Genomic DNA, 11,258 nt, shown 5'->3' on the forward strand with positions numbered 1-11,258 from the left:
CTGTGGTGAGGTGGTGGGGAAGGCTGGTGACTGTGGTGAGGTGGTGGGGAAGGCTGGGGAATCCGTTGTGAGATGGTGGGGAAGGCTGGGGACTGTGGTGAGATGGTGGGGAAGGCTGGGGACTGTGGTGAGATGGTGGGGAAGGCTGGGGACCCCGTGGTGAGATGGTGGGGAAGGCTGGGGACCCCGTAGTGAGATGGTGGGGAAGGCTGGGGACCCCGTGGTGAGGTTGTGGGGAAGGCTGGGGACCCCGTGGTGAGATGGTGGGGAAGGCTGGGGACCCCGTGGTAAGGTTGTGGGGAAGGCTGGGGACTGTGCTGTGATGGTGGGGAAGGCTGGGGACCCTGTCGTGAGGTTGTGGGGAAGGCTGGGGACTGTGGTGAGATGGTGGGGAAGGCTGGGGACCCCATGGTGAGATGGTGGGGAAGGCTGGGGACTGTGGTGAGATGGTGGGGAAGGCTGGGGACTGTGCTGAGATGGTGGGGAAGGCTGGGGACTGTGGTGAGATGGTGGGGAAGGCTGGGGACTGTGGTGAGATGGTGGGGAAGGCTGCGGACTCCGTGGTGAGATGGTGGGGAAGGCTGGGGACTGTGCTGCGATGGTGGGGAAGGCTGGGGACTGTGGTAAGATGGCGGGGAAGGCTGGGGACTGTGGTGAGATGGTGGGGAAGGCTGGGGACTGTGGTGAGATGGTGGGGAAGGCTGGGGACTGTGGTGAGATGGTGGGGAAGGCTGCGGACTCCGTGGTGAGATGGTGGGGAAGGCTGGGGACTGTGCTGCGATGGTGGGGAAGGCTGGGGACTGTGGTAAGATGGCGGGGAAGGCTGGGGACTGTGGTGAGATGGTGGGGAAGGCTGGAGACCCCGTGGTGAGGTTGTGCGGAAGGCTGGGGACCCCGTGGTGAGGTTGTGGGGAAGGCTGCGGACTGTGGTGAGGTTGTGGGGAAGGCTGGGGACTCCGTGGTGAGATGGCGGGGAAGGCTGGGGACTGTGGTAAGATGGCGGGGAAGGCTGGGGACTGCGGTAAGATGGTGGGGAAGTCTGGAGACTCCGTGGTGAGGTTGTGGGGAAGGCTGGGGACCCCGTGGTGAGGTTGTGGGGAAGGCTGGGGACTCCGTGGTGAGGTTGTGGGGAAGGCTGGGGACTGTGGTGAGATGGTGGGGAAGGCTGGGGACTGTGGTGAGATGGCGGGGAAGGCTGGGGACTCCGGTGAGATGGTGGGGAAGGCTGGGGACCCCGTGGTGAGATGGTGGGGAAGGGTGGGGACCCCGTGGTGAGATGGTGGGGAAGGCTGGGGACCCCGTGGTGAGGTTGTGGGGAAGGCTGGGGACCCCGTGGTGAGGTTGTGGGGAAGGTTGGGGACCCAGTGGTAAGGTTGTGGGGAAGGCTGGGGACTGTGGTGAGATGGTGGGGAAGGCTGGGGACCCCGTGGTAAGATGGTGGGGAAGGCTGGGGACTCCGTGGTGAGATGGTGGGGAAGGCTGGGAACTGTGGTGACATGGTGGGGAAGGCTGGGGACCCCGGTAAGATGGTGGGGAAGGCTGCGGACCCCGTGGTGAGGTTGTGGGGAAGGTTGGGGACCCAGTGGTAAGGTTGTGGGGAAGGCTGGGGACTGTGCTGAGATGGTTGGGAAGGCTGGGGACTGTGGTGACATGGTGGGGAAGGCTGGGGACTCCGTGGTGAGATGGTGGGGAAGGCTGGGGACTGTGGTGAGGTTGTGGGGAAGGCTGGGGACTCCGTGGTGAGGTGGTGGGGAAGGCTGGGGACTGTGGTGAGATTATAGGGAAGGCTGGTGACCCCGTCGTGAGGTTGTGGGGAAGGCTGGGGACTCCGTGGTGAGATGGTGGGGAAGGCTGGGGACTGTGGTGAGATGGTGGGGAAGGCTGGGGACTGTGGTGAGATGGTGGGGAAGGCTGGGGACTGTGGTGAGGTTGTGGGGAAGGCTGGGGACTCCGTGGTGAGGTGGTGGGGAAGGCTGGGGACTGTGGTGAGATGGTGGGGAAGGCTGGGGACTGTGGTGAAGTTGTGGGGAAATCCGGGGACTGTGGTGAGATGGTGGGGAAGGCCGCGGACCTCGTGGTGAGATTATGGGGAAGGCTGGGGACCCCGTGGTGAGGATGTGGGGAAGGCTGGGGACTGTGCTGAGATGGTGGGGAAGGCTGGGTACTGTGGTGAGATGGTGGGGAAGGCTGGGGACTCCGTGGTGAGATGGTGGGGAAGGCTGGGGACTCCGTGGTGAGATGGTGGGGAAGGCTGGGGACCCCGTGGTGAGATGGTGGGGAAGGCTGGGGACCCCGTGGTAAGGTTGTGGGGAAGGCTGGGTACTGTGCCGAGATGGTGGGGAAGGCTGGGGACTGTGGTGAGATGGTGGGGAAGGCTGGGGACTGTGGTGATATGGTGGGGAAGGCTGGGGACCCCATGGTGAGATGGTGGGGAAGGCTGGGGACTCCGTGGTGAGGTGGTGGGGAAGGCTGGGGACTCTGGTGAGATTATAGGGAAGGCTGGGGACCCCGTCGTGAGGGTGTGCGGAAGGCTGGGGACTCCGTGGTGAGATGGTGGGGAAGGCTGGGGTCCCCGTGGTGAGATGGTGGGGAAGGCTGGGGACTGTGGTGAGGTTGTGGGGAAGGCTGGGGACTCCGTGGTGAGGTGGTGGGGAAGGCTGGGGATTGTGGTGAGATGGTGGGGAAGGCTGGGGACTGTGGTGAAGTTGTGGGGAAATCCGGGGACTGTGCTGAGATGGTGGGGAAGGCCGGGGACCTCGTGGTGAGATTATGGGGAAGGCTGGGGACCCCGTGGTGAGGATGTGGGGAAGGCTGGGGACTGTGCTGAGATGGTGGGGAAGGCCGGGGACTGTGCTGAGATGGTGGGGAAGGCTGGGGACTGTGCTGAGATGGTGGGGAAGGCTGGGGACTGGTAAGATGGTGGGGAAGGCTGGGGACTGTGGTGAAGTTGTGGGGAAGGCTGGGGACTGTGGTGAGATGGTGGGGAAGGCTGGGGACCCCGTGGTGAGGATGTGGGGAAGGCTGGGGACCCCGTGGTGAGGATGTGGGGAAGGCTGGGGACCCCGTGGTGAGGATGTGGGGAAGGCTGGGGACCCCATGGTGAGGTTGTGGGGAAGGCTGGGTACTCTGTGGTGAGGTTGTGGGGAAGGTTGGGGACTCTCTGGTGAGGTTGTGGGGAAGGCTGAGGACTGTGGGGAGATGGTGGGGAAGGCTGGGGACTCCATGGTGAGGTTGTGGGGAAGATTGGGGACTCTGGTGACGTTGTGGGGAAGGTTGGGGACTCTTTGGTACTCTGATGGGGAAGGTTGGGTACACCATGGTGAGGAAGAATGGGGATGCTGTGTTGAAGTTTCTGTACTCACCGTTGAACTACACATGCATAGATCTGGACCTAAACTACATCCCAACAGCTTTAAGAATTCATTGTCATTGTGGACAGTCGACCTCTCAAGTCCCAGTCTTATCTCTGAGTGTTGCACATGAAGGACAGATCTAAAGAGCAAAAGGAAAGTTCTGAAGTGGAATTAAATTGAACTGCAGTCCACCAAAAACAGGTCAGACCTCGCACCCTGAATCTAACCACGTGAAGTGCTTGGTAGCAGGAAAAGCAACACTGTTGATGGGACCCCGGACATCTCAGTGCATAATGTTCAGAATGTCCAAGATAAAAACCAAAGTTATGTATGAAGAGTCAGAGTTTCTCAGCTCTCAGTGGAAATGACAGTCAACAGAAGCCAGCTCAGGCCGACAGTCACTGTTGTAACAGTGCTCTGAGGAAAAGAGAAACGTTCTTGGAATGCGTGGGAAGACCGAACATCTCCGCAGAGAAATAGAGGTTTAAAGAAAACCAAATAGATAATTTTAAATTGAAAAATATGTAATCTAAATCATGTATTTTATGGCACAACCGTAGAATGCAGATGAGAGGAAATAGTGAACTTGAAGACAGAGCAATAAAAAATGTCCATTCTGAACAGGAAGCAATTGAAAAACAGTAACAAAAACATGAAGAGAGTCAGGGGCAAATTCCAAAAGGTCTAATATTCTGTCATCTGAGCCTTGGAGAGAGGAGAAAGAGTGTGGCACAGAGGAAAAATAACTGAAGAAATAAGGGCTGAAAACACCCAAATTTGGTGAAAGACAAACATAGATGTGAGAAGTTCAGTGAATCCCAAACGTATCACATCACAATCAAATTGGCAAGAATCAAAGTCAAATAAAAAAATGTCAAAAGCAGTCCGAGGAAAAGGATCCAAATTACTCTGGGTTTCTCACCAGAAACGAGGGAAGTCAGAAGGAAGTGGCTCATTTTTCAGATGCTGCAAGAAAAGAACGTTTGACCCAGAATTCTATATTCAGCAAAAAAAAAAAAAAAAAAAAAAATCCTTTGGGAATCAAGGCAAAATAAAGACCACCTCAAATGAAAGGAAGCGAAGCGAAGTCATGGCAGCCGTGCTACTCTACAGGAAATACTAAAGTCAGTTCTTCGCTGGAAAGGAACTGGACCAGAGAGCAACTTGGGACCCCAGGAATGAAGGAAAAACCAACAGAAATGGCCAATATCTGGGTAAATATAGATATTTTTCTTAAGTTATTTGAAAAGTGAAAGTTAGCAAAAAAATATAACTGGTGCGGTTTTAGTTGTAGTGACAACTACAGTGTAAAAGAGGGAGACCGTAGTGAACTTGGTGGGAAGACTTCCGCGTTCCACTTAAAGTACTAAAATACTTATCTTACGGAGACTCGGACAAGTTACATATATTATAGTCCCTACAATAGGCTTTTTCAACCGCAGCACTATTGATACTTTGAACTGGAGAATCCCTTATTGTGGGGGACTATCCTGGTACTTCAGGATGTTTAACAGCATCTATGGCCTCTACACACTAGATACCAGCAGTGTTCCTCCAGCTGTGACAACTAAAAACGTCTCCAGAAATTGCCAGATGTTTCCTTGGGCAGGGGTGTGAGGATGGGGTCATAATCACTCCCATTTGGGAACCAATGCCCTAGAGCACTAAAAGAACCATACAGGCCAGGCATGGTGGCTCACGTCTGTAATCCTAGCACTTGGGGAGGCCAAGGCAGGTGGATTGGCTGAGCTCAGTTCGAGACCAGCCTGGGCAACACAGTGAAACCCATCTCTACTAAAATACAAACATTAGCCGGGCGTGGTGGCAGGCGCCTGTAGTCCCAGCTACTTGGGAGACTGAGGCAGAAGAACTGCTTGAACCTGGGAGGCAGAGGTTGCAGTGAGCTGAGATCACGCTACTGTACTCCAGCCTGGGCAACAGAGCGAGACTCCATCTCAAAAGAAAAAAAAAAAAAAAATATATATATATATATATATATATATACACACATACACACACACACACACACACGAGATACAGTGAAATATCAGATACATTAAAATGGGATGTTTTTAAAATTTCAAATAATCTAAAAGAAGGCAGGAATAAAACAGTAGGGACAAGCTGAGAACAAAAAAAATTAAAGTGGTCGACCTAAATTCAAACATGTCAATAATAACATTCAATGTAAATGGCCTAACCATACCAATTAAAGGACAGCAATGTTCAAATTAATTTAAAAGGAAACCCAAGACTCAGCTACCTACTGTTTACAGCAAGCTCACTTTAATTACATCCATGGCTGATGCCAGGGTGCAGGGATATACTGAGCAGGAGGCCATGCAGTGAGATTAAAAATAAGAGGATGGAGAAAGATATACTATGCATATATGAATCAAAGAAAGCTTGGAGTCACCGTATTAATACCAGGCAAAGTAAAGGACATTTGCCTTGAATAAAAAGGGACATTGCATCATGATAGACCGGTGAATTCACCAAGAAGAGACAACAGTTCTGAGTGTGTATGCACAGAACCCCAGAGCCTGGAAGTCCGTAAGGCCAGAACTGATAGAAATGGAAAGACAAATCTCCGGTTACACTTAGGGACTCCAGCTCTCCTCAGTAACCGATAGAAAAAGCAGACAAAGTTAGCAAGGATATAGAAAACCTGGGCACCATCAACAACCAAGTGAATGTACGATTCTTTTCAGATCCCATTAGGTATTCACCAAAACAGACCATATCCTGGGTCATGAGAATTTTTTAAAAGAACTGAAATTGTCCAGAGTATTTTCTACGAATATAGAATTCAGCTAGAAATTAATAGCAGAAACAGATCTTAAGTCTCCAAAGATTTAGAAGCTAAACAACACACCTTTAAACAATCTGTTAAAGATGTCTCAAAGCAAACTATGGAAAATATTTTGAACTGAAAAATGTAACACCATATCAAAATTTGTGGGATGCAACTAAAGCAATGCTTAGAGTTACATTTGTAGTATTAAATACTGATTAAGTTCTCAAATCATCAATCTAAGCTTAAGAAACTAGAAAATGAAATGCAAAGTAAACCCAAACAAGCAGAAGGAAGGAAATAACGGAGCTAACACCAAGCAACAAAAATGAAAACAAAACTGCAGCAAATATAAAAAACCAAGCCTAAAGCTGGTTCTTCGGAACAAATCATTAACTGAGAAACCGGTAGCCAGAGTGACAAGAAAGCACAGATCCCCAGTATTTGGTATGAAGAGGATATTCTGTAGGCCCCACAGGCATCAAAAGAGTACAGTGAACCACCTCATGCCCATACATTTGAAAATCTGGATAAAATGGACCAATTCCTTTAACCCAAGAAGAAATAACTTCAATATCTATTAAATAATCCATATCTATGAAGGAAATTTTAGATGCATAATCTAAAATCTGAAAAGGCTCTTTTTCAAGGGAAGCCAGAAATTGTGTGTCTGTGTGTGGGGGGTGTGTGTGTACACAGTTATCAACTGATTAGAAACAAAGTGTTGAAACTCAAGTATGAGCTGATGCTGCACGCCAAATAAAGCCACAGGCTTTGTGTGGGAAGAGCCCATCCCTGAAGCAGGCATGGCCGGCCGCCTTGGTGGCTCTCAGGCCTTGAGTCTTGTTCACAAGCACATCCTGGGAAATCTCAGCCGTGTGTGAAGGTCAGGCGAGTGCTCTGTTTCCCATCCCGGTGTGAGGGGTCAACTGGAAGCTGTGTGGGGCGACGGTGGGGTCACCGCGCGATTCCCGGGCGCCTGCTGTGTGCGTGGCTAGTGTGGGAAAGGTGGGTGCCTTTGCACTGGGGCTGTGGTCCCAGACCCGGAGCCCCACCCCAGGTCAGCTGTACAGCCCTGCCCACGCCTAAAGGGGGATTCCAAAGCCTGGGCTGACTGCTGGGGTGTGTGGGAGGCCGAGGTGCCCACACCACCTTCCCCCAGTGCTACCCAGGCGCCACCCTGTCTTTTTGTCTGTGGAAAAGACTGAATTTTGTGGAGCTGGAGCTGCATCCAGGGGAAGCCACATCCCAGAGGATAAAAACTGGGAGGAAAATGCAGCCTGTGGGTAGGGGGAAACTCTTGTAATTTAGCTAAACCGACCCAAGTGGAGACCGTCCCAAGACCTCCTGGGTTTTCCCAGTGGGTGTAATGATAAAGCCAGATTTATGCTCTGAGGCCAGCAAGATGCTCCAGAGCCAAGCACTGTGGGCTTAGGGGAGAGAAGTGGGTGCAGATGCCCGCTGTCTCCTGCAGGTTCCTAGCTCCAGCCCTGCCCCACACACCTGGCCACGGCTGTGCCCGCAGACTCCCGCACAGGGTGGCTGTGGCACCCAGGCCACGTCAGGGCAGGCGCCCACGCTGGCTTGTGAGCGGGATGGAGGCCCCGGGGTGGGGGACGGCTGTGTCCTGTCCTTTCTGTCCAGGCCGTGCTCCCCGCCCAGGCTCTGCCTCTGGCTTCAGGAGCTGCGGAAGGGTCAGGGACCACTGATTTAAACATTTCACGTGGGAAAACACAGCAGCACTCATGTTCACTGCTGGGCAAGCCAGGCATGTACGCGGCGGTGGGGAGTGTGTTTGGACTAGGACGGTGGGTGGCGGCTGCTCCCTGTGCACTCCAGGAAGGGAAGGTTTGAGCCAATCACCAAGGAGGGAGGCCTGGCCGGCAGAGACCCAGGAGCAGCTGCTCTGCTCCACTGTGCGCTTGGAGGCCCCTATCTGCGTCCTCAGCACCCTCCCAGGCCTGCCCCCTCCCAGAATCGCCACCACCCACCAGAGGCCCTGACCTCGAGTGCTCGCCCTGCCATCCCCTGTAGCCTCTGGCTGGTCTCGCTGATAAGAGGCCCTGACCACCTCAGCTGCCCACCCCCTGCCGTCCCCTGTAACCTCAAGGTGGTCTCGCTGTCAGAAGCCCTGACCTCCTCGGCTGCCCACCCCTGCCGCCTGCTGTAACCTGAGCTGGTCTCGCTGTTCTTGGGCATGCAGTGCTTGAGTCGGAGCCCCCGGAGCCCCAGCCAGGCGGCAGCTCCTGAGGCCACAGAGAAGTCAAGGGCCAGGTTGTGTGGGACAGGCAGGGTCAGTGTCCTTTGGCCCCCTGGGGTGTCCCTGACTCCTTGGGGTAAGGCAGCACTCCCCACCCGGGCAGGCCCCAAACTCCCAGGGTATCCCCCGACCCCCTGGGGTGTTCTTGATCCTTGGGTCACCCCGTGGACTGCCTGGGTGTCCCCTCGACCACCTGGGTGCCCCCTGAGCCCCAGGTCACTGTCTTCCCCACCGACGGCCCGCTTGTGTCTCCACAGCATCAAGATGGTGCTCATGTGGACCAGTGGCGACGCCTTCAAGACGGCCTACTTCCTGCTGAAGGGCGCACCTCTGCAGTTCTCCGTGTGCGGCCTGCTCCAGGTGCTGGTGGACCTGGCCATCCTGGGGCAGGCCTACGCCTTTGCCCGCCACCCCCAGAAGCCGGCGCTGCACGCTGTGCACCCTGCTGGCACCAAGGCCCTCTGAGAGTGGGGAGGACAAGGATGTGGGCCAGCCAGCCACAGGCACTGGTGGGTGCTGCGGCCGCTGCAGGTGTGGGGAAGACGGGGTCCGGGTGTTGGGGTCTCCAGCCTCTGTGGGGTCTCTCCGGGTGGGCGGTGGGGGTGGGACAGCCAGGGTGGATCTGAGCCCGAGGGTTTCCGATGTTTTTAGGGTGATATAAAAAGCAAGTGTTTTTCCCGTTTCCTCTTACGAAACACCGTCTGAGCCCGAGGTACACACAGGGCGGCGGAAGGCGGCCTGCAGGAACCTGCTCCAGGTGGACCCGTGGGCCAGCAGCCGCAAACCTTGAAGCTGGGGTGACCTCAGGAGACCCTGCAAGTCCCGTGAGCAGAGCCGTCGACCCCGCGACACCCTGGCCAGACCCTGCCTGGACTGGGGCGGCCTCTGCTGCCCGGGGGTCTGGCACCGTGGAGGGCGGGGCTTTCTCTGCCTGGTACACATGGAAAGGCGCTGTGTGGACGCAGGGTCACCGTGCTGCTGGTGGAAAGCGGCTGCGTGGACGCAGGGTCACCGTGCTCCTGGTGGAAAGCGGCTGCGTGGACACAGGGTCACCGTGCTGCTGGTGGAAAGCGGCTGCGTGGACGCAGGGTCACCGTGCTGCTGGTGGAAAGGGGCTGCGTGGACGCAGGGTCACCGTGCTGCTGGTGGAAAGCGGCTGTGTGGACGCAGGGTCACCGTGCTGCTGGTGGAAAGGGGCTGTGTGGACGCAGGGTCACCGTGCTGCTGGTGGAAAGGGGCTGCGTGGACGCAGGGTCACCGTGCTCCTGGTGGAAAGGGGCTGCGTGGACGCAGGGTCACCGTGCTGCTGGTGGAAAGCGGCTGCGTGGACGCAGGGTCACCGTGCTGCTGGTGGAAAGGGGCTGTGTGGACGCAGGGTCACTGTGCTCCTGGTGGAAAGGGGCTGTGTGGACGCAGGGTCACTGTGCTGCTGGTGGAAAGCGGCTGTGTGGACGCAGGGTCACCGTGCTCCTGTTTTCTGGCAGTTGGTGTTTCCTGGGCCTCGAGAGCGGCTGCCAGACCCGGACGCCTCGTGGCTATGCTGTGTCCAGCCCTGCTGAGCATCACCAGGGGTAGCTCACGCTGCTCTTGTCAGAGCCTCTGGTCGTCCTTGAGTCCTCGGGGATGTGGCAGATGCCAGCGACCATCAGATAACGTGGGGGCCGTGCCAAGGCTGTGGACACGCAGCCCGCATGCCACCCTTGGGCTCCACTGGCAGAGATCCCCTTCCTTCTGGACGCCGACTGCACCTCCGGATACAGCGTTGATGTCCATTTTCCAGGAGAGAGGCGGCCTCGGGTCCAGGGAGTGGAGGGGCTGCCCCTGCCATGCAGGTCCTGGCCGATGGCCCCTCACCCTGCCGCTCTGGGCTTTTGGCCTGAAGCAAATTCCTGAGTGGGAGTGCCGGGGCCTGCCACATCCTGTCCTGTCCACTGCCTACCCCCTTGTGCTGACTCGCACAGTTCTGCTGCAGTGGGAGCTGCCAGTCTGACACCTTGTCACCCCACGCTCTGCCCCCACCCCGTTTTCAGTTTAGCACGAGGTCACACTGTGTCAGCAGCCCTGCACTGACCGCAGCCGGCCCCCAGTCCTCAGAGTTCTGGATGCTTCTGTGCGGCTCCAACAGGCATCGTCTTCCCTTCCGCGGGCGGAGGGGCCGCTTCCCACAGGCATCTGAGCTCTATGCCGGGGCCGTGGCTGTGGCCATGGGAAGATGTTCCACGCTGCTGCCCCCTGAGTTTTCCTCGGAAACACTCTTGAATGTCTGAGTGAGGGTCCTGTTTAGCTCTTTGGCCTGTGAGATGCTTTGAAAATTTTTATTTTTTTAAGATGAAGCAAGATGTCTGTAGTGGTAATTGCCTCACATTAAAATGTCACCGATTGCAGGCACGGTGACTGCTGAATGTATCCCGTGTGGTGACTTGGAATCAATAAACCACTTGTGGATCCCGTGTGGTATGAGTGGGCCCCGGGCAGAGGGAAGGATCTGGCTGTGGTCCTGGCCTCTGCCCAGACACACCGTTTAGCCTGGGCCAGCTTAGAAGGCTCCCGTGTCACCCGGGTTCCTCCAGGGCCCCCAAATGACAGCCCAGCCCCCTCAACCTGTCACTACCCTTTGCCTGTGGGCCAGTGGCCCAGGGGTCCTTTCGGCTCGTCACAGACGGGTCTGGCTGCCCTGGCCTCTGCGGTTCACACATCCGCCCTTCTGCCTCCCACCACTGAAGGCTCAGAGCAGGGGAAAGGTCTCCTTTGAAGGCCAAGAGAAGCGTTTCCAGATTTGTGATCTCGGAGCAGCTCATAGAGGTGGAGCTGTGTGTGCACTGCGATTTTTTCCATGCAGTGTTTACATTGA

The 11,258-nt window shown here is 55.8% G+C and overlaps 1 protein-coding gene across 5 annotated transcripts in view; it reads left to right on the forward strand.

The window, feature by feature from the left end:
- Positions 1–10,813, forward strand: part of SLC66A2 (solute carrier family 66 member 2) — a 47,117-nt gene extending 36,304 nt beyond the window's left edge. For 2 of the 5 annotated variants that reach the window (XM_008013705.3, XM_008013707.3), the window contains one exon: positions 8,665–10,813. In XM_008013705.3, coding sequence (XP_008011896.1) covers positions 8,665–8,872 — 208 coding nt within the window. In that variant the 3' untranslated portion in view covers positions 8,873–10,813. The remainder of the gene's footprint in view (positions 1–8,664) is intronic. The other 3 variants (XR_012089277.1, XM_008013706.3, XM_008013708.3) reach the window with 3 other exon arrangements.
- The last annotated feature ends 445 nt before the right edge of the window (positions 10,814–11,258 follow it).

The sequence above is a fragment of the Chlorocebus sabaeus genome, chromosome 18 (genome assembly GCF_047675955.1).
Source record: "Chlorocebus sabaeus isolate Y175 chromosome 18, mChlSab1.0.hap1, whole genome shotgun sequence".
Lineage (NCBI taxonomy): Eukaryota > Metazoa > Chordata > Mammalia > Primates > Cercopithecidae > Chlorocebus > Chlorocebus sabaeus.